Source organism: Parus major, chromosome 2, assembly GCF_001522545.3.
Source record: "Parus major isolate Abel chromosome 2, Parus_major1.1, whole genome shotgun sequence".
NCBI lineage: Eukaryota > Metazoa > Chordata > Aves > Passeriformes > Paridae > Parus > Parus major.
Genome location: NC_031769.1, coordinates 16,144,556 through 16,167,718, shown reverse-complemented (window position 1 = coordinate 16,167,718; position 23,163 = coordinate 16,144,556). Strand labels below are relative to the sequence as shown.

At 39.0% G+C, this 23,163-nt stretch overlaps 1 protein-coding gene across 1 annotated transcript in view; it reads left to right on the top strand.

Moving 5' to 3' along the window:
* The window catches only part of APBB1IP (amyloid beta precursor protein binding family B member 1 interacting protein), a 64,712-nt gene that overhangs the window by 37,635 nt on the left and 3,914 nt on the right, over positions 1 to 23,163 (top strand). The window contains exons 8-12 of the mRNA XM_015617068.3: positions 938 to 1,012; positions 2,197 to 2,340; positions 5,785 to 5,895; positions 18,555 to 18,653; positions 19,553 to 19,670. Of these exons, the coding sequence (XP_015472554.1) occupies positions 938 to 1,012; positions 2,197 to 2,340; positions 5,785 to 5,895; positions 18,555 to 18,653; positions 19,553 to 19,670 (547 nt within the window). The remainder of the gene's footprint in view (positions 1 to 937; positions 1,013 to 2,196; positions 2,341 to 5,784; positions 5,896 to 18,554; positions 18,654 to 19,552; positions 19,671 to 23,163) is intronic.

Sequence of the window (23,163 nt, the reverse complement as noted above, 5' to 3'; positions counted from 1 at the left end):
GCAAAGCCACTGCACATGCTCCAGCACACAAGTGCTAGCATCTTTCCCACTTCAGAAATTCAGAATTTGCATATATGTCCAGGTGCTGTCCTTTTGTCCATCTGTACAATGCAGAGGCATGCAGGCTCATTATTGCTGTTTAACAGTGGGCAAATTTGTTTTTATGGCTGAACATGTCTTTGAGGCACTGTGGTTCCTTATTTGTGGGGCAGGCAGGCACTGGCTCCTCCAAGGGCAGCTGCAGCTTCACAGAAACAGGAGTGCAGGCTTTATTTTCAGTAGGCTGGAGCACATGTGCCAAAATATCATGGTGATGACTTCTTCAGATTTCTTCTAGATTTTTGAACAGTTTCTTCACTGCATAAAAGTACATGAGCAGAGGTACAAAAGTAGAAAGTAGTAACTTTGAATAAAGGCTTTGGTATATAAGCACTTCAACTAAAAATTGAGTTATATCCAGAGTGCAAGATGTGAAGCATGCAAATGACCAGATTGGGCTGTAGGGAAGGTGCTTTCTAGTCTTTTGATACTGCATTGTATTCACTGTATATCATCATGCAAATGCTAAGTTCTCTGCAACCTGTATGTAATAATACAGGCAGCAGTGAAAATTGGAATGCTAAAACCCAAACCTTTTGATCCAGAAAAACAGCCAAAAACATAAGCCACTGGTTTTACTTTTTGGAGGCCATTTACATGGGCAAAAATAATCTTGTATTACGTTTTAATTTTTTTCAGAATAAAGAATTAGAAATTCATGAGCAGGCAGATGTGATTAAACTTTTCTCTAAGAGTCCATAAGCATCTGTCTCTTGCACCTGCTGATTGGGTACTCAGTATTGAAGGACCCAGTGACTATTGAGTGAGTTTGTACCAATCTAGTTACTTATATTGCTGGCTTTATAATGAATGTGAACTTCTTTTGTGTCTTCATCAGAATTTCTACCTGGCAAACAAAGGGAAGAAAGAAAGCAAAGAAATGAATGATAAAAACAAAGAGGCTTTGCTGGAGGTAAGCCAAATTATTAAGGCGATGATGCAAATGTCACCAAAACTCTGCCACCATCTGCATCTGCTCTGTAATAACAACATTTAGTTCTTTGTGGGAAATAGAGTAACAACAGGAATTTCTGTGATCATTGGTGTCTTTGTATCTCAGGTTTAATATGTAGACTTTCTTCTTCATCTGCTGTTCCTCATTAAAAATGCAGATTGTTCACTCTTAGGCCAACCCTTTTATTTGGGCCTTCATTTAATCCCAAATAATTTGGGCCTTTATTTAGGCCTGGACTTTTTATTGTTAGTAAGGTTGATCAGTACTGAACAATTATCTTTAGGTTAGAAGTGGATTTACTTCTCAACTTATTAGCTGTACTACAGCAGAAAAAGATCTGTTCACTTTTCCAGAAAGTCTGTTTAATCTCTTGCCTTTCCTGCTCAAGTTTTGCTTCAGATGTACACTTGAAAGAGAAAAATCCAAAGCTATTTGAAAGAAAAGATTACCACAGTTCTCCAGGCAAGCAATTTGGTAAAAGCTCACAAAGGAAATGCATTTCTCAGGTGACTGAGAACTCACATTTCAAAATTAGTGCATCTCATGAAGACACCAGATGTTAACCAGCAGAAGTCCTGGTGAATTCTAAATGAAAGCATTAAGTGATGAGTGTGTTGGCATTAAAAATTACCCAGCAGTAAGTCCCTCAAGCAAACAATTAGTATATCTGATTAAATAGTATTTTAAATGCTAGCATATATTTCAAAATGAAGGCATAGATTGACGTATGCAGAGAGCCCTAAGCAGTTTCTAAGGAATCTCTCTACTGAAGTATTTCTCTACAGAACCTATAAACACTGCAGTACAGGAAAAAACCCAACAACAGTACCAACCATTCTGTTCTATAGTCTTTGCTGAGCACGTATATGTCTAAATAAAAGCCTTTGTAGGTTTTTGCTTGACCCTAAGGGATGGAGATTTTGCAATCCTTCTTTATCAGTGTGTGAGCACCCAGCATTAGCTTGGAAAAGTTTCCTTTACCTGTCTATGGTATTCATCTCCCTAATAACTGCATTCCCCATGTTCATATGTTCACTGTCACAAGAAATGTCTTTATTTTTCAAAGGAGCATTTCCTTCTCTATACTGATAGGATTGTGCCTAAATGGATTTGTTTTGTGCATTATTATTCTTGTTGCACAGGAAAGCTTCTGTGGGACATCTGTCATTGTGCCAGAGCTTGAAGGGGCCCTTTATTTAAAAGAAGATGGAAAAAAGTCCTGGAAGAGGCGTTATTTTCTTCTACGAGCTTCTGGAATTTATTATGTACCCAGAGGAAAAACCAAGGTCAGGAAGCCAAATAATCCTTTTAGCAATGAAACAATTCATGGCGGTGAAAGTGTAGAACTCCCAAGGTGACATTTGAAGATCACTGTCTGATGCATCTGTGAGGGCTGAGATTTCCATGGTTCAACTTTACTACACCACTTGTGCAAATACTAGAATGCAGTCACTGAATCCTGTCACGTTTCTCTCCTTTTGATTTCTAGGGATAGATAAAAGCATTAATAAAACAGTACTCCTCCGGAAGGCAGGAGGGGAAAGAAAAACAGCATAGCACCCGTCAGCTGGTGGTGTGCTGCCAAAATGCTTCACTGTTATATGGGTTCCCTGTGAAAGAATATCTTAAAAAGTTGTCAAGTAAACTAATTTCTTGTCACAAAAAAGGTAGAATTTTACTTTGCTTGATACTGACTTTCTGTGCCAGTAACCAGCATGTGAAATGCCGTACTTTTTAAATACAGTGATCTGTACCTAGAGAATGTATTGTATCTTTTATGGCTTTTTAAGACCACCCTTTGTGTAGAAAGAAGTGAGTCAGAAGCATCTACCCAGCTGAATCAAATTTACTTACACTTAGTATTACAAAACACTTAAAGAGTCTAAATTGCCAGCACTAGATGTATTTGCACATCAGGGCAGCTGGCTTTTCATTTCCACAGTGATGAGGCAGAGCAGTGGATTCTGGGACCAGTGGTATGGGGGTTTTTTTGTGTTCTGAAAACCACTTCTGTTACCACTTACAGCTCTGCTAATGCTTCATATTTAGAAATGCTGCTGCTGGTGAAGCTTTACTGTTGGGATTTGTGCTTTGAAACTTAACTCTTCTGCTATTTCCTGACTAAAGTCCAAAGGAAAAAAACTTTTTATGTTAGAAAGGGATGTTGTGCTGCTGCTCCAGTGACCTGTTTTTATAACCAAACAACAGTGAAAAACAGATCACCTTGCTGCTTTCACAGCAATTTATTTTGACTTTATCTGATCCTGAGATAATGGCTTTCATGGCTCAAATCAGGTTGTACACACAACATCCTATCAATTAGGATCTAGAATGCTATTTAGAAGGCACTTAAGTTGGAAACAGTGTAAGAGTAGTCAAATGCAAAGTCCATCTTGGACATTACCTTGTAGCATGCCTCCAGTGATGACCAGTAGTACAGTGCCAAAGCAAAGCAAGCATGCCCTGATAGTTACTCAGCCTTTCTTCATCATCCAGCAATACCTGTTCCAGTGACTTTTCATCACAGTGCAAATGAGGGATGTGCTTTCTTTTTTCAGGTGGTAAGCTGTAAACATAGGCTCAAATGAAGCCACACAGTCCCCTTGTAACAGCTCTTTAACACTTTACTGCCTGTTCATCATTACAGCCTGTGTAACAGCCTGTGTACCACCCTGCCTATAACCAAGCATTTTTAGGAATTGTGTGCTTTAAAGTCACTATATTACCACGAATCAAGTTCTTTAGGAGTTAGTCAACAGCTCTTAAAAATGGTAGCCCAGTTATCTGTTTGCTCCTGCATCTGTAACAGCCTTCAGCAAAAGGATGCCTGTGTCCATGTCTTAGCCATTCCAGAGAAAGTCAAGACTCTTAGCTCAAATCTGTGCTTAATGGTGATCTGTGTGATTACTGCACCCTGTATTGGAACAGCTGAGGATGAGGTACACGTGTCTTTTGCTCTGAGACATGAGCAGGATGCAGTGAGGGTGTTAAACATCTTAAAGCTCTGCAGTAGAATTCCGTAGAGCTCTTCAGTTAAAGCCCTCAAATTATGAGAGTTCCTTCCTTGTCAAGTTAGCATGAAAAGTGCACGTGCACCTACAATTCAGTTGTGGGCAGAGTAGTCTTTCTTTGAGGTACAGAAACAAACAGTCGTCAGACAACAGTATCTTCAGCTGCTGCAGGTGTTTTAAAATTCATCATATATATTCTTGTTTTCACTTGTTACAAAAAAGCAGACATCTGGCCTACCTTTGGCACTTTGTGCTGGTTGTAAAATACATGGTGAAGGTGAAAATACAGGGGCATGCTCATATAATTTTACACACATGCTTCTAGTGGCTTTTGTTTCAGGGTTATTTGTTAACAAACCAGTCAGCACTGCTGTCTTAATTTCTTACTTCAGCATTGCTCTACTTACATGCCATTCAAAAATGTGATGTTAATGGACAGGGTCACAAAACAAAAGCATCAGAATTACAGATAATTTTAAAAATCTATATCTGTTAATTGTGTTGCTTTGTCATGTTAACGTTGCTATGTCATGTTAACATTGCACAAATACTTCCAATAAGTGCCTTTGTCCCTTGCATAAAAATCTGTTCCTCAGAAGATAATAACAACTGCATTCATATTGGTCTTAATCTCTGTTGCCTGGTTCCTAAAGGAAAGGAACACATTATACTGGATGGATTTGAGCACATTTAGGAACTTTAAGGGATTTGAAAAACTGAGGTCCACACACTCACTGACAAATCTCTGGCATCATCAGCTGCAGCAGAGACAGGAGAGAGAGAGAGAGAGAGAAGCCCTGTCTAAATCTAGTAGGAAGTGTTTCCCCACAAATCTTACTTGCAAACTCAATTTGTAAATAAAGCTGACTCAAGGGTATATTGTAATGAAATATCATTAATAATGAGAACAGCAGACTAGAACCATCATATGCATATTTTAACATACCATCATATATCATATCATACCCCATTTTTAGGGGTAGAGGGAGCTTGTGGTATGTTGGTTTATTTTTCTTTATTTCCTCCACAATTTCTTGATTGTTCGGTTTAGCCAAGGATGACCGTGTGAAATGGCTATTTTTGTATTTCCACACAAAAGATTGCAGAAGTTACTGTATGCAGACTTCATCACTGAGAAACATGCCAGCAACAGAAACCTTGTTACTTTAGCAATATATTTTGATAAATATAATAAATATATTTTATTTAAGCAAATGTTAATATAAACAGAAATGGAATGATGCCAGGAAATTTGAGAAAATTCAAAGCAAAACAGATTAAATGTGTGCTTATTTCCTGATGAGGGTTTGTTTGTTACATGTATAAAAGAAAAACAAGCTCTCAAAGCAATTTAGAGCCCCAAACCTGCTTTCTCAACTCAGAATTTTAAGTGTGTGGTTTATTACTATGATGTTTTCTTTGGTCATATTAGACATAAGCTAAAATCTCCACACAAAGCAATGAAGAACAACATAACCAGAACAAGAGCAAAATGTTGAACTGTGTTATTGATTATTCATAATATGTAGTGACCCTCTTCCAATTTTTATTTTAAGAAAGCAGATGCTTAAAATTAATCCTTGTTTTTTCAGTCAGCTTCATGAGAGTTACAGGAATAAAAATCGTTGGCATTTACGCACTTGATAAAGGTCCTATTAATGAGTTTCACATCAAAATTCAATTTGTTCTAATAATGATGGGTTTGGTTTTCATTTGTAGACATCACGGGATCTGGCATGCTTCCTTCAGTTTGAGAATGTGAACGTGTATTATGGTTATCAACACAAAGTGAAATATAAGGCACCTACAGATCACTGCTTTGTCTTAAAGGTAATGTACAAAAAACCCAAAAAGTTCTGCAAATGTCACATATGTCACATAGTTTCTTTTATATGGAAACATGTTTAAGTTTGAATCTCCAAGGATCCTAATAAGATAGAGTAACTCTTGCAAAATCATGTGTAATTTCTTCTTTGCTTTATTGTTATCATCAACATGTATTTAGAACCTTAATTTTATTGCTGCTAGTCCTGTGATACATGTCTACAGTGCATCCTAAAGTTGTCTTCAAAACAGGGTTGAATATGCTGACTGTTCAGGTGACTGGACACGTTTGGGCAGCTGACACCCAGGGCAGATGTATGTTAAGTCTGGCAGTCCCTAATTTTGATGTTATGAGCACTATGGATTATACACTAAAAAGCATATCTCCTTTTTTTTTGGTGTAGTCATAACTGTTGAGGGGTTTGTTGAATGGAGATGCAAAATTTTGCAGGAACATGCATTTTATTTGTCATATTTTATTGCACTGCTGTTTCTGGCAGGAAGGCAAAATACATTGCTCATCCACTCAAGAAAATCAATGCTTGTTCTTGAATAAGTATCTCATTGCTGCCTCTCCAGGTAATAGCACTGCAAATCAGCTGAGAATTCTGCATTCCTCTCAGGAAAGGAAAAGAAATCCACACTTTTCACCTAGTTCAGACAGCAGAAATGAAGCTTGGAGGTTGCAGTAATTTGGCCTTGCTTGCTATCTGTCATATCATTGTGTACAAGACAGAAGATAACCTTGCTGCTGCTTTTCTTTTTGTAGGTGTGCAGTGCAAACAAAGTATTAGAAAACACAGTATCTTGCCATCTCAGAAAAAAAAGTACAGGAAACATTGACATCAGAGGTCACTTAACAGTACCACATTTCTGACTGTAGTTGCACACTTAAAGCACTTTTTTATTCATTCCCAAAATGTCTGCTAGCCTAATTTCTATATGGCCAAGCAGTCTATGGTTTATAGATATAGGTTTATTTTCTGAAATAGATATATCTAATTAACACAGATGAACAGTTTTAATACTCTAGTCCTCCACAAAACACTCTACAAGAAACACAGGTGAGCTTTCAGAACCTAACAGGTAATGAAATTGCTTCTGGAAAGTACAACCTCTAATGAAGAAAAAAAAAAAAGAAAAAATGGAGCTGATGTAAAAAATAAGGGGAAATGATTTTCTAAATAGATAGCTGGTCTAAGAACTGTCTGACTAATTTAATAACAGTTATTCACATTCTGTCCAGATGAAAATAAAAGCATGATTTTTGAATGCATGTAGCAATGAGTTTAACTGTTCACAATAGTTAAGTAAAATTTCTGGACTTGCTGTCATCTTTTCTGAAAAGAGGTATGCTGTTTACACTAGCAAAAAGTCACACCTCAAGTGAAATTCTTGCTTTATTTCATGTGTGATGTTAGTGCGGTACCTTCAATGTGAAATGGGAAGAACAAGATCAAAAGCTCACATGGGAAAGCTTTATGTGTAATAAGTTTATAAATGTATGAAACCTACTTAACAAATCCAGTTTGCTCTGATGCTTGTAAAATGTATTTGTGGTACACTAGAAAAAACATTGTATCAATAATTATTTCTGAGCAATGTAACTTTGTGATGAATAGATTTTGTTACAGTGCTTGTTTTTCATTTTCATTCCTACAAATCATTGTTTGGTAGATTCTTTACCTACTCAGTTTCAGGCTTGGGGTTTTTTTTAATGGCTGACTTGCAGTGCTGGAGTTGGTCAGGTAGTACAGGTAAATACTGATATCTTCATATCTTCTGTTATATCAGAAATGAAAGTCTCCTACTTAGGGTGGCTTTCTGAGGGTGGTGGAGAGTTTAATATTTATGATAATTTCTGTACATAATTTGAATTTTTATATATATATATATATATATATATATATATTTGATATATAAATAGAGTATTAATTCTTCTTTTTTAAGCCATGCTGCTGAAATGAGTTCTCTTGTATCTTTGTTTTACCTTTGGAGGTTGAGGATGTGGAGGAACTGAGGATGTAATATACATTGAGATCTGTGGGCTGAAGGAAAGAGCAAAGTTAAATGTCAGTCTCTCTGATTGGATCCCTGGTGATACAAAAGTGTGTGGACAGTAACACTGAGCCATTTATCACACTTAGTCACATTTTTGTCCTGTCTGGTTTGATCTGGAAGTCTCCCAGAAGAAAATATCTCTCTTGCTGGGAGATACTTGTCCTGACATGTCAGTGGAAAACAAGCCATCATTCTTGAGATATTTCTCATTCTGCCACATTTTGAGAATGAAGTTGTCAAGAAGAAACAACAGGTACCCTTGCAGTGAGCAAAAGGAAATGGATTTAATGGGTAAACATTTGTTTTTATAACAGAGAAAGCCTAGTGTCCTGAGGTGACTTTATGATTCTGGTATCCCTATTCATCTGTTCTGTTTATGCTGGATATTAAATTCTGCACCTTTAAGACTGGTTCTGAGAGCAAAGTGGGGGAAAGAAGAAACACACAGTTTGTTTTCAGAAACAGCATTCCTCTGCATGCTTCTCTGGGCTGTGTTCTCAGTAATTTTGAAGGAATTTGGATGCCCAGTTTAGTCTAAGCCAGTTGGAAATTTCTCCACTGCCAAAGTTCTGCTGTGTCTTCACAGCTCTTCCATCCCCCTATGTGTGCCTTGCCACAGAGGACAGGATAAGATTATTTGTTTTACAACAAATGAGAGAAGGTAATTGGAAGAGTAGCAGCCACAGCCCATGCTAGCTTTTCACTGAGATGGTTGTAAAGCAAAGGAAATATTTTGTGAAAAAAGGTTAGTCTGGTAGCCCTTATTATCTCCAGCATGCTGTAATACCACTTAGAAAGTTTTTGAATTCAGTTTTGAATTCAGCATTGGAATTACATTTTTAAAGAATTATTTCTTTTTGAGGATCCCCTTAGGAACTGCTACGTCAAAACAATGAGCAGTCATCAGCCAAGTTACTTGCTCTGCTATGTTTCAGAGGAAACAGGAACAAAGAACATGCCTAGCTCAGAGGCAAGAGACCAGTTTATATTTTGTAGTACTGGAGAAATGCAAGGGTGTAGCAGCCTCAGCAATACCTTGGTTCCGTGCTAGGTGGAAAACCCTGCTGAATTCAGAACTCTATTTTCCCAGCTTGGAGAACTGAGTTGAAAAATTACCATATTAATTTCTCAGTGGTTAAGCTGTTGGCATATTTACTTCAAGAACAGGTACATGCCCTTTGTTCATTCAAATGGCTGCAAATGGCCTGTAAGGTAGACTGGTTTGGAGTTGAATATGGCCAAATGTTTGAAGAAAGTGTTCTTTCTTTTCCTCCAGTCTCCAGTTGTATGATGAGCTTTCAAAACAAATAGTACATTATATTTGTGATATTTGTTCCTGCTTTGAAGGTCTTGTCTCACATTAGCAGGGGAAAAGAGAAAACATTTCCTTTTGCCTCCCCCCAGTCTTGCTCATCTTTATGGTGTGTTTTTATGGAGGGAAGAGCACTCAGGAAAAATTTTAAGAATGAGCACAGCACTCCTGCCATTTTTACATCTGTGTTCCAGGCATTGCCAATAATGTAAAGAAAATGTTAATGCTGTAATGTTAACCACAATCCTGGTGACCTGATTGCTCTGGTTAGCCAGCAACGAGACTTTTCAGGTTGTCTGACACAGCCCTGAATAATATGGGTGTTGCCTCGAAGTCTTCATGACATTTCTTCAAATGTTGCTTCACTTTGTTCTCCCTAAATGGGGTGTGGGCTTTTTTTTCAGTTTCTTCTCAGCTACAATCAGTTATGGGGCTTGCAGGACAGTGAGCTTTCAGTGATAGTGCCTCTCCCAGCTAACATATATCCAGTCCCCAGGAGCTGGCAGCACCCTCTGTCCTGTTTCTTTTATAATGTAGGTGTTTCATTTCAACTTCAGGGATCATAACTGAGTTATGTAGCTAATGCTGGCTTGGGTGCTGGTATTAGTGAAGCAAGAAGATCATGTACATCATGGGCAGGTTGCTTTGATACTTAGTCTGAAGCTGTGGTGGGTTTTGCAGCCTGGGATATTGGAGCTGTACCTAAACTAGCTCAAATATATTATCTGCAGATCCATGTTGTAGGATATTCTTCTTACAGCTAGAGAGGCACAATGTGTTGTGAGTGCTCCTTGTGTTATCACTTGTTCCCATTATGTCAGCACCCCACTGTGCTATACCTCAGGACAAAAATGGGGTGTGCTTTGCTTGTTTGTTAATAACTGAGGAGATAATGGTGGGGTGCCAGAAACAATTAAATATCACAGTGTTTACTAGCAAAAGAGGGAGCATTTTGCTGAGCTTATTCAGAAGTTTCCTTTCAGGATGATTCAGGAAACAACTGCAATAACAGAACAAAGCAGCTACTTCTTCATATCAGGCAGCAGAAAGCCCAGCTGTGACCAGCCAGAAAGAGCACAGCTGGCTGGTTGGTGGCTGAGAGCAGGGTCACCTTTAGCTGTGCAGCAGACCAGGACCGACGTGGCTGGGTCCTGAGGACAAGACTGCAGCCTGGCACAGAGCCTCTGATGGAGCTGGCATTCAGGAATCCTTTGGCTTTGGAGCAACTAAAAACCTGAAGAACTGTGTTTTATTTCTCAGCAGCTAATTGGTCTGTGCTGAGCTTTAACCTTCTTAAATGCACTTGTTCTATACCACTGTTAAACAAACCTTCCTCCCTCAAAGGAAATCCCACATTTAAAAACCCAGAAACAGCACAAAGAACTCTCAGAATATTAAAAACAGAGCCCCTGAGTACAAGAAATACTTTTTGGACATCTGCTCCTGTAAATATGCAGATTCTTCCTATTTTGTACTCAGCCTGTCTAATACTTCCATAAATTTAAAGATCCCGCCCTTCTCTTTGACACTGGATAAAGTGAGTCTTTTAATAATAGACACCTCCATATGCAGAGGAGAGGCAAGGTCAGCCAAGTTTGAAAAAGAGACCCTCACTCAAACCTGCATCTCTCAAGTTCAGATTTGTCACTCTGTTGCCAGCAGAGTAGGCAGGAGAGGATCACAGCACAGCTCTCCCTGCCACCCTGGATTACACCTGCACAGAGTGCTGGCCACTCCTGGGAGAGCAATGGTGATGGAACACAATTCTCTACTTTCTAGCAAAAATATATTCACGCTCTGCACACAGCAAGTAGGAAAGGTTTGGTTCTTCAGAGCCACCTTTACATTTACAAATGTGTGGTTTTATATATAAATTCCCTGCAAATTTTCTCATTCACCATTTACTATGTTATATGGGAAATGCTGTGGAAATAAAGGAGACCTTTAATGATTTATTTCATATTCTGAAACTGAAAGCTCACAAAAATAAGGTATTTCACCAAGAGGGATCTGTCCACCATGCTAGCAACAGCATCTATTGTACTGAGCAGAAATTGTGAATGTAATGTTTATTTTCTGGATTTTCTCTGTGTGTGCATGCGCACGCATGCTCATCCAGGAGCTGATTTTGTCACACCATGTTGAAAAATCTTTCAAAGCAGACAAATAGCAAGGTAATCTATATGCAAATTTGCTGGTTTAGTCAGTCTGATGTGCCTGTGACAAAGAGTGGATTTAATTATAGTTTATGAGTACTGGTTATGCTTGAGTAATCTGGAGGTAATGGTGCATAATGCTGAATTAATCTAGGATGAAAAAATTGGTTTCCTGGGGATAAACTGAGACAAAGGCGAATCATCCTCTATTTCTACAGCTGGGTACATTTTTCTGTGCAGTCAAAACAGTTAAGTTTTCCTGGCATAATTTGGCACTGTGATTTAAAAAAAAATAAAAATCTAATGACGTAAAGAATTTTGGAAGTAAATTTTCAAAAAGAATAGCTTGTTTGCAATAGCAGCATCGTTTTAGCAGATAATTTTGTATTTATCTGCTTCTCTCCTGATTCCCTCCTCCCTCACACCCCATGTGCTTCATGTAGGCTGAATCATGTATGTAATGAACTCAACACAAAGACAGTTTAAAAGGTAGAAGGTGAGAATTAGCAGTGTTTGAGATAGAAAACACTATGAATAATAACTATGTAGAACAAATGGCTAATGCAGGAAACAAAGATAGAAAGCAAGAAATTTATTTTTTATGTGAAAGATTTGGAAATTGTGTTAGTATGAGTGCTTCAGATAAGTGTTTCAGAGTAAATTCATTGCTAGATTAACTGAGAAAGAAGAAGTAGCAGTACTTTTTATGGCAGAACACTTTCAGGTACATGAGATTACAGTCATGTACATGCACAGTTTTACTACATTAATGTATAAACAGGAGGGAGAATAAGGACAGAGAATGACAGGGAGAAATTGAATATGATAGCTTTGGAAAATATTACTTCCTGCATAAAGCAGACCTCTTTGGTAAAAATGGCTATTATATATATATATTAATGACCTAAAAATTTTGCCTCAGGTCATTAGAGAAATGTAGGTCAAAATAATAATTTCCTTATAATAGGGCAATTATTGTTTTATACATAGAGTTCACACATCTTCAAAAGATCAGTTAAGTATGATTATCTTCTTGCAAGGGTTGCATAGCATCTGAGTTTGACCATGATGAATAGTAGATTGCAAATCTCAACAATTTCAATGTGGCTTTTGGAAGGTAGTGATTATTAATTCTGCTTTCAGTCACAGGAGCCAGAAGAGTCTCAGCTTTTCAGAGAAGCTAGTTTAACACAGCAGAAATTCATTGGTAGTAGTTAAGGTATACAAAAGCATTGAGGATTTTGTGAAAATTCTGCCAAAAGCCAAAGCTTGTGATCCAAAGTTAGTCACTCTTTATGCTTCTGGCTATTGTTTCTGCCTCAGAGACTGAGCAATGATCCATATATTTTGGGGCAAGGAATGCAATGAGATGCCTGAATAACTTCAATTTACTTTTCATCTTCAGTGTTGGAAGAAGGCAACGCAAAAGAACATTTTATTGGGATAATCTCCAATTTCATGCACACATGGCCTTCAGTCATTTTTTTTGGCAGACACCATAGAAACCACATCATTCAGTTCCCATTTCTTCAGGTTCTCAATGTGTTTTATCTTCTTTTTCCTTAGGCAAAGAGTTTACTTTATATCTGAAAATGTTATCTGTGGACAAATATTTTTTTCAACCTCTCCAGAAAACAAACTCATTGTATTCAAGTGCTTCTGCTTTTTTTTATCTCTAGACAATTGATACTTACAGAGGAGACAGTGGGACAGGGGAGAATACTAGGTTCTGTTCCAAGCCTTTACAGTGCTTTTCTGGGTGAAACACAGCACATCCTTTTGCAGCCTCATGTTTGAGAAGCTCAGATCTTAAATACCTGCAAAATCAGGCTCAATGATGCAACTAATTCATCATTATTTAGCTGAAAGTTCACTGTAGTCCATATTATTTCAAAGCACTATTCAATGCTTTTAGTGTGAGAAAAATTCTGGAGAACCTTTCTACTTGCATATTTCCACTTTTCTTTTAAACTATCATTTCTAGAGTTGTTGCTGTTTGAACAGTTGTCTTTCACAATTCATTTTGGTGCTGCATGTTTCAGAGGCAAAGGTGCTGAACCTTTCCAGAGAAGATATTTTCACTTTGCTATCAGATGATTTTAATGATCTTTTCAGGACATGGTATTCACCCTATAACAAAATACTTTATCTGCGTCTATGTGTGAGGTGTGACATACTGAGGTTAGTGTTATTTTCCCTTAAAGTACAGTATTTCTCACATGACTGTCATGATTGATGTAGTTGACCTCTGCTAGTCTCATAGAGAAGTTACTACAGAGACTCTGAATCTAGTTTAGTAAAACCAGACTTGCATAGTGACTACAGCTGCTTATGTCTGTGTGCTAGACTAAACACTCTCCTGAGACACCAGAGCTGTGAAAGGAGGAAATTGGTCCACTCAGAATCATAGAATTGTTTAGGGATCTTCATACCAAGTCAGCATTTCCAGGCACTTCCAGCTGCTTAGGTTTTTCTTCAGATTGCTTACTCCAAATCACCATTTTTATGCACTATGTAGTAGATTTTCTGTGAAGTTTTAAGTGGAAAATTGAGCTTGTAAAGGTCAGCATTGAGATCTGAGACTTCTTCTGTTTATACTGCTGAAGCAATTCCACTATCATACTCATTTCAAATCATATCATCACTCCAAGTGAGCAAATGGTGGGGTGGGTGGGCTGTGACAATTCTTGGCTGGAACATTTCACCTTCCTAGCTAAAGTAGCATGCTTCATGCATCTAAAAACCCAGGAAGCCAAATGTCTCCATCTGAGCCAGTTACTATTAATCTTGTATGGGTATAAACCTTGAGGGCTAAGCTTGGTGCTGCTGGTGTTTGTACCTGTGGTCTGGCCTTGTGGACAGCTGCTGTAGGCAGCCTCTGTAGGCAGCCTGGAACAGTCCTCCTTAGGCCTGACCCTTGTGAGGTGAAGGGGATATTTCCAGCTGACCTCAGTGGGCTGTGGATCAGTAATGACTTAAGCTTCACTTATCATTCATAAAGTTACATGTAAAAAGAGCCAGTGCTACTGCTGCTTCTTGGAAAATGAGAGACAATGCAGTTCTCAGCTGTAACAAAGAGATTATACAGGGTGCCTGATAGCTCTGAGGTGTCTGACCTTCCTTCACAGAGCTGGGGTTCTGCAGCTTGCTGCTTTGGTCCCTAATTGACAGCACATATTTGTGACTGCGTGCTTAATCATGGTTGCTGATTGGAGTAATTTAATCAAGAAACTGATTGGGGCAATTTGGAATAGGTCCCACTGGTGAATATCAGTAGTTAAGATGGATTGTCTAGTGGAGACAATAGCCAGCAAAAGATAGGGTAAAGGCTAGCCAGAAAGTAACTCACATGTTATCCAGCAAGGGACACTGTCACCTTGTTCACTGACAGTTCCCCCTCAACTTCTCAGGATTATGAGACCCCCTCAGTCTGAAAATATTCATAGTCAGGGTAAGGAGGGAGGTGAGGAAACTTGCTGATGATATTATTTTATTCAGATCATCATGGAAAGGGCAGAATGAGGAATTCTGGAAGGCCATTGTGAGTCTGAGGTTCAGTGCTAAGTAGTTGTCGGATATATGAATCAAGTATTAGGAACGATTAGGAAAGACATAGATGATAAAACAGCAAATGTTGCTTTACCATGGCACAAGTTCATGGTTTCTGTGCAGTTCTGGTCCTCTCATGTCAAAGAGAATATATAATAAACTTGGAAAAGTATCAAGCAGGGGCAACAAGGATAAGCAAAGGTAAGGAATTACTTTGACTTGAAAAATGACTGAAGAGACTGGAAGCCCATAGGCTGAAAAGGAGAGACAGCTTGCCGTGAGTATGATGTGGATCTCTAGGCTCAGGAGTGACATGGAAAGGTGTGGCTAGGGCTTAGGCATTCAGTGTCTCTTCCAAAACAAGAATGTTACACAAAGCTAGTGGCAGTCAGGTTCAGAGAAGGAAATCATAGAGTTTATCATAGAGTGTGTGACAGACTTACTAAAGTTGTTGCTAAAAGGTGTTGTGGATGCCAGAACTCTCTTTGTGCTCAATAAAAAACTGAAGAAGTACCTGGAAGAGAACCTATTTATGGAGAAACCCCATGAATCTCAGAAAATTGCTGAAAATCACTGTAGACAGAGAGTGTACAGAGAAGGAAGTATCATATATGCTTATCTTGTACTTTCTCTTCCCCCATTTCTGGCCACTTTCAGAGTCCAGATTCTGGGTTCAGAGACCTTTGTTCTGACACAGTACAGGTGTTCTTGTGAAACTGATAGTTCTATAAGGTGCCCCAGAGGAGAGGTCTGCAACAGCCTCTCTTGAGCACCCCAGAACCAGATCCCAGTGGCAGGGCTGTGTCTATGTGCAGAATCATTACCTAGCTTGCTCTATGCCATGACCTCTTCTGCCTTGTTATGCAGTGTGGACAGATTCCAGATGTTTGCATCAACCATTTGTTAAATTATGGAAGTTCTCTATTTTTTCTTGTAATAAAAACACATATGAGTAAATGTGGTGTTTAAAAATGGAGGGGAATATGTAGATGCAGTGGACTTCTTGCCATGAAAAAGAAGGGGAAGGAAAAGCTTTTTCCTTTTTGAAAGGTTTGGGTGCCATCTGCTGGGTTCAGTAGGACCTTACACACTGGAGCAAAATTGCTAGTTGCTGGTTGAAAAGTGCCTGAAGAACTGAATTTATGGATGATTGCAGTGTCTTTGCACCTCCTGGTTCTTTTGTCTCCATTGGTGATAACGTAACCCAGGTATATGGGATGTATTCTGTCACACAAAAGAAGTGTCTGCTTACAGTTCCCTTTTAAAGGTACCATTCTGGCTGAATTTTCTATTGATTTTCACTGTGTTTGATCACCTAATGGAGAAATAGTGTAAGGAAATAAGGATTTTTGGGCATTGTGTCCTAGGCACATCTTGTGCTAGCAGAGCTCACTCGGAGCAGCATTCAGGCTCTCTAAGGCTGTGGGAGACAAGGACAGGCAGATGCTGGGAGCTGGAGCAGGCTGTTTGTCCAGGGGCCTGGTTACTGCCTTGGTTTGATACGTGGCAGAGGTGTACAGACACAAGATACAGCCCTATACATTGAGCTGTGTGCAGGGGTGATGGGTGAGAGTCCATGAGGTGCTCTGCCGTTAAGGTACGTGGTGACAGTGAGCTGGTACCTCTGGGCTTACAGTCTGAGCTGTCCCTCACTCAATTTGGGAGTGCCCCAGAGCAAGGTAATGGAATAACGTAGCCACAGGCAATTCCAGAGGTGGAAGCAGACTTGGTGTATCCATTGTCCAGGGGAGATGGCCAGCTGTGTGTTTGCAGAAAAATGGCCAAAATTGTGTGAGCAGCTGAGTGCAAACATGCAAGGACTTGTAACATGGTTACCCACAGGACTGCCTTGGGATATCCCTCACAATTATCTCCATGGTATGTTCCCTCTCACTCTATAATTTGATGATACAGGGCTTTGGCAGCAATAATGGCTTGTGCAGTGCCATCCTCTCATCCATCCCTTGCTACTCATTCTCTCCCCAAGCTATAATGTGCCTTATTCCCTCACTGTATGTGAGGTCATGCTGTGAACTGCTGGGTTTACAAACATATAAACCAAAACTACAGCACGATGAAATGGGTTATATTTAACCCAGACCAGTTCTGTTTTTGGTGGTTATTTTAATCAGAATGTGGCCTCCTGAGCAGCTGGGTCAGCACAAACAGGGGAAGCCTGGTGTTTGCAGTGCTGAGCGGGGAGCAAGGGACACGTGGCTGAGGAGCAAGTCCGCTGTATTTGGCTCTGCTTGTGAGCCCTTGGGTCACCCAGCTGTGGGCAGGTTTGGCCTCTGCAGCAGGATGTCCCACCCACCAGCAGATATTTATGAGGATGTGGCACCTACATGAGCCAGAGGCTGGCAGCACTCCACGCTGGGAGGGACCTTGCTGAGTTCCCCATGTCCAGCATTGCTCTGCTTTGGGGGCTTAATGATACCTATAAACCCGGTGTCCTTGCTAGGTGGAGGTGTGCCTTGAATTTTTAACTGTACAGGCTGAAAAGAGAGTGATTCCTTGGAGCATATTTAGCCACTCTTTGTGCATTCACAGTATTCCACTTACTGTGCACTTACAATTTTTAAGAATATAGATAGAAATGAACACATAAATAAGGGATAATGAAGCAGTTTTCCTTTGGGTCCATTCTTTCCTTTGCATATCGAGAGATGGCAGTATGTTATTCCACCCAAGTTACTAAAGACTTACATCCTTCTCCACTTCATCAGGGGAAACCTAATTCCTTCTGAGTCTTAGAGAGAATGTTCAGTCCTAGGCAGGTAGGAAGCCTGGCATTTTGATGGTCTTTGAGTTGCAAAGGTATCTCAACACATACCCATACTACCTTGATCAATAAAGGAAACAGATCTTAAATCTTGTTCAAAATGAAAGAAAAAAGATTTTAAAATGGTAGAGGTTTCTAGTACAAACAAATGAAAAAGAATACTTCTGATAGTGCTGGATTTGGAATGATCCTCTGTCTAGAACATATCATATATATATATATATATATATATATGTATGTATTTTTTTCCAAAACAGCAAGAGTAAAACTGAATAAAAATATATAAGAAGAAACCTAGAATTGAGCCCAAAGAAAAGCAGTCAGTTAGGAGGAAAAATCTGTTTCAGCTGAAAGTTTATACTTAAATTTAACATACTCTTTTAAAAACTTTTCAACTTTGAAAAAATTTCAACTTTTGAAATTATGTTCAATGTTCAGTCTGGGTGCCTCACATGTGACAAGCCACAAAATGAGAAACAGACTTCCTTCTAGTGTTTGTACATTGCATGTTAGACCTTGAACCAGAACAATTGTAGATGTCATTGTACTCTAGATCACTGTTACATTTCTGAAACCCTTGAATTCATATTACACTGCACTTAAATTATTTCAAGTAAAAGCTGCCAATGGCAACTCATGTATTGTTCATAATCACCATATTTTTTATATTTTCTTATGCTCTTTTTGCTGCCTTTTTTTGTTTTTCAGATCATGATGTGTTTTCACAGGGTCATTGTGCCTTCAGACATTTGTATAGTGATTTAATTTCTGTGTTTGTCTCATTTTATAAATAAATATCTTTCAGCACCCCCAGATTCAAAAGGAGTCACAATATATCAAGTACTTGTGCTGTGATGATAAAACAACCCTGCATCAGTGGGTAACAGGAATAAGGATTGCCAAGGTGAGATTAAAAGTAAATTTACTTTAATATGTTTTCTGTAAAATCAGGCCTTCCTGAGGTTACTGACTGTAATCACCTCAACTGGAAATGCTGTGACAAGAATGAACATTCATGCTAGTTTTACCATAGAAACAAAGATCGGAAATGCTTGATGAGGATGGATTTGCTAAATGTCCCTGTACCTTAGCTATCAGTATGTTTTTCTTATTAACACAGGAGTGAGTTCAGTAGCTATAAAACTCATGTCCTCATAAAACTTGCTGCACACTTATCTGGCTCAATAACTGTATATATATATATATATATATAAGATATTTATATATATATATAAATAATTAGCTGTGGCTATAATGTGCAAGCTCTAGGTATTGGCTGTCTTTTCCCACACAGACCTACTCCTCTTAACTGTTACTTTGGGCTTTTTCCTGACAGGAAAAAGCCCAAAGTAACAGTTTTGGGTTTATTTTTGCTGCAGGGTGGCATCTAACAAAGGTGTGGGGTGAACATAAAATTATGTCATGTCTTACAGTGACAGAGCTGTTTCCTCTAGAGCCTGGGATTTGGTGTCTCAAGTTTCCAGTTTGAAAATGTAATACTTGGAAAAAGATACTGAGAACAGTTGATTTTAAAGCTAGGTTTCAAGAAGTTTACAAATACTGAAACAAACATCAAATGTAAGCATTATATCAGTAGGACTGTGTTTGGTCATGGGGATTCATGTTTTACTATGCTTTTTACCTGACTCTACACAGAAAAGACACACTACTTCTAGAAAGACACTTTTTAACAAAACTAGGTAGGAAGAAACAGGGTCAGAAAAGTTATCCAAGAGCAAAATGAATGCTTGGCCGTTGTCAAGCCTATGTCAAGCTCATGTAATTGTTTTTATTCTTTTGCAGTATGGCAAGACACTCTATGACAATTACAAATGTGCAGTCAAGAAAGCTGGCTTGTCCTCTAGGTGGGCGAATCAAAAAGTGGTGGAACCAGCTGCCCCTGCAGGATCCTCATCAGCAGGTATTGACACTGTCGTGGCAGTTGAAGTCACATTTTTTGCTCCCTTCTATTATCATCAGTATTGCATAGAGTCTTTGTTCAGAAAACTATCCCAGGGATTCAGCAAGAAGTCTTTTTATAGACAGGCCAGTGTAGCAGCAAAGCTCTCACTTTACAGTTAGAACTTGGAAAGTACAAAGACAGTTCACTGAAAATCAGTTTAAATCTGCATAACTTAATAAGGCATTTTTCTGTTGGCATCTGAATCCTTTATCCTCCATCTACATTTTGCAGACTGATAGTCCATGTCTTGAAACTTTCTGTTTGCCCATCTCTACACTGTATTGGAGATTTTCTTCCAATTAGTAAAAGGGATGAGTGGGATATTCTGAGATTGATCATTATAGAAAGATTATTACAGGGTGAGCCACTCTGTCCTAGCCTTTCACTCATTTGCATGGTAACAATGTGGGTGTTAGGACACAAGAGTAAGAAAGGATTGTGTTACTTTCTAACCCTACTTTTCCAGCAGCTTCATTGTATTGCTGTTACTGATCTAATCATGATGCCAGTACAACAGTGCATGATACGAGCTGTAACTTGCATGACTATTTTTAGTCTATATGCTTAAGATATGCTTTACTAGGAAGGGCATGCTGGTCAAGTACTCACTGTCATAAGGCAGGCAAAGTAGAAATCACTGTTGGCAGTTAATATTCTGACTTTCATGTTGACAGCTCAAATACCTTTCTAGGGCTTCAGTTCACCTTTTTTGAGTACATGGGAGATAGAGGGTGGTCTTCCTACTGTTCCATGTTAATAAATACACATCTGGAGTGGGGACATCCATAACAGACTGTTTTGAGATCAGGGATGTTTCTGATGGGGAAAGGTGTTTTTAAGGGCTTGTTTTACTTCTCATTATCCTGCTCTGATTTTGTTGGCAGTAAGTTGACTTTATATCTCTAAGTTGTGCCTGTTTTGCCCTTGATGGTATTTGGTGAGTGATCTCTCCCAGTTCTTATCTGAACCCCTGAACTGTTAGTTAAATTTTCTCTCCTCTGCCCAACAGCAGAGAGGAGTGAGCAAGCAGCTTTTGCGGGTGCCTGGCATCCGGACAGCATCAGTCCTTGACAGGAGGAAGTTTACTTGATTGAGGGTGTGTTTGACAGTCATGGAACATTTGTGCAGGTGCTGACAGCAGTAGAGAAGTGGCTGGCCATGGGGCTCCATGCTGGTGCTGCCATCTGTCCTGGATATGGGCAGGACTGAGGCCTTATAAAGGCTGTATATACATCTGTGACTTCAGCTCCTGACTGGAATCCAGGAACACTGCATGTGTTCAATAGAATATACTGCTAATTTTAACTAATGGATTGCATTACATGGTTAAGTAGCCTGGAAAGGTTTTAGTCATGTATACTGTCTCTATGGAAATATCTCTGAAGGATCATTAGTGTTGTAATTGAGGCAAGTCACTGTGATTCTGGGTTTCTTACATTTGTTGTAGAGGCCCTGTATAAAACCTGGGCCTGACTATGCTACTAGAACTGCCTAAGTGTGAGCAGCTGTTGGTTTGTGTTTTGGAAATGGAACAAAGCATGTCCATTCTGTTTTCAGATGGCTCCATAGCCATTTGTATGGGCTAACTTCAGTATAGGCTAAAATCTGCTATAGAAAAATACAGTCCTGTGGGAACTGGGCAGGGGATGTACTCTGTCAACTGCAGTGGCAGCCAAGGAAGGCAGGTGAAACTTTGGTTCTCACGTGTAGCCACTATTCCCTGGACACACTACTGTAATGAGCATTGGTATGTTCACACATACCCTAACCTGTGTAGTCTTTGGCTCTGAAGCATCCCAGGTGCATCTCAGTCAAAATATGTTGTTTCCCTCTCTGCCTTACTGTGTGCCTTTGAACACTAAAAAAGTCAGTGTACGTGTGCTCCTGCACAATATCATGATGTTAGAAAGACAGAAGATATTTCTTTATGCATGTGTTCCTTGTCACTGCAAGGATAAATATTTTGCATTTGGGTAGCTATATTTTGCATTATTTGGACTACCTTTTTTTTTTTTCTTAAAACAAATGCTAATTCACTATAAAATTTTGAAGAAATTAACTTGTAAAGAATACTGTAACATTTAAATTAAAAATAAATCTTGAAAATAGAATGCATGGGCTCACATGGGCATGGGCTTACTATATTGTCTGGGAGTCCATTAGCTGGCTGACAAGAGATAATGCTTCAAGTGCTTCTTTCAAGTCTTACATAGTTTATGAAATCCATTAACAGAAGAAGAAACAGATTACCCTGTCCCAGCATTCTGTTACAACATTTTTGCCAAGTAGAACACCATATATTTTACTAGATAGAGTGGATCTCTCTTCTCTCCTTCATTTAGTTAAATCTCAGTATGACAGGAGGCAGCATCATCTTTGAGCAGTGTGAAAACCAAACTCGTGCTCTGCTATGAAGAGCAGAAAAAGGGAGGTAAGACAGTAACTTGCTCCGCTTAGGAAGCATAATCCCTTTGGGCTGCAGAACCCAGGTATTTACATCTCCTTCCTCTGAGGAAGGAGAGCCACAAGATTGATTTTATCTCTTTGTTGACTTCCATGTTTGTCCTTCAACAAATACAAGATTGTAGCTTGAATGATCCAAATAATACTTTGGATCAAATACGCTGAACACTGCACAGGCATAGGCATAAAACCTGACATTAGACCACCCCTTGAAGCTTAAATAGCCTTAGTAAATTAGGCACACTGCAGAGTTTGTTTTACCTCTCTTCCAGTCATGGGATCTGCAGGTATGGCAGTTAAAATACTTTATTCTATTTCTTATAATTTTCCTGGAACCTCTTTGCTGACCAATAAAGTACATGTTATGATTAAAGCCATTGTTGTGCTTAGTCTACACTGTAGACAGCTAAGGGTTCACTAACATCTAGGAAGTACATGAGTGGAACTTTACTGGATCTCAGAACTGTAAATTATAATAGAGCTAAGGCAGTCATTAAGGTTTGCAAATGTACATCTCTAAGCAGCAAACTCTGTCTACTACTTCGACACATACAGGTTTCAAAAATGCTGCATTAAACTGGAGAGTATTTAATCCTCATCAGACTACACAGGGGCAGGGGATTTTTTATAATTAAACTTGTAAATTTGTTCTTTGGTCTCACATTCACTTACTCCATTTGACAGTACTGGGTTATTTATGCATATCCCTTGCACAAGCAGAAATGGTGGGCAGATATTTTGCAGAGCTTTAACTTAGCCAGCTTCCAGATCCACACTAATCTGAGAACACAGGGAAGTTCACAGATCTTTGTGATTCTAAATGGGGTAGGGGAGATGCTTTAGCTCATTTACTAAAGAAAGTGAGTGGATCAGCCCCTCTGTAGGATTTCAGACCTTCCATTCCCATGACTGATTGGTATGAATCCATGGTGCTTTTAGTCTTTAGCCTAAATTAAACAAAACAAAAGCAATAAAAACTGGGAACGTA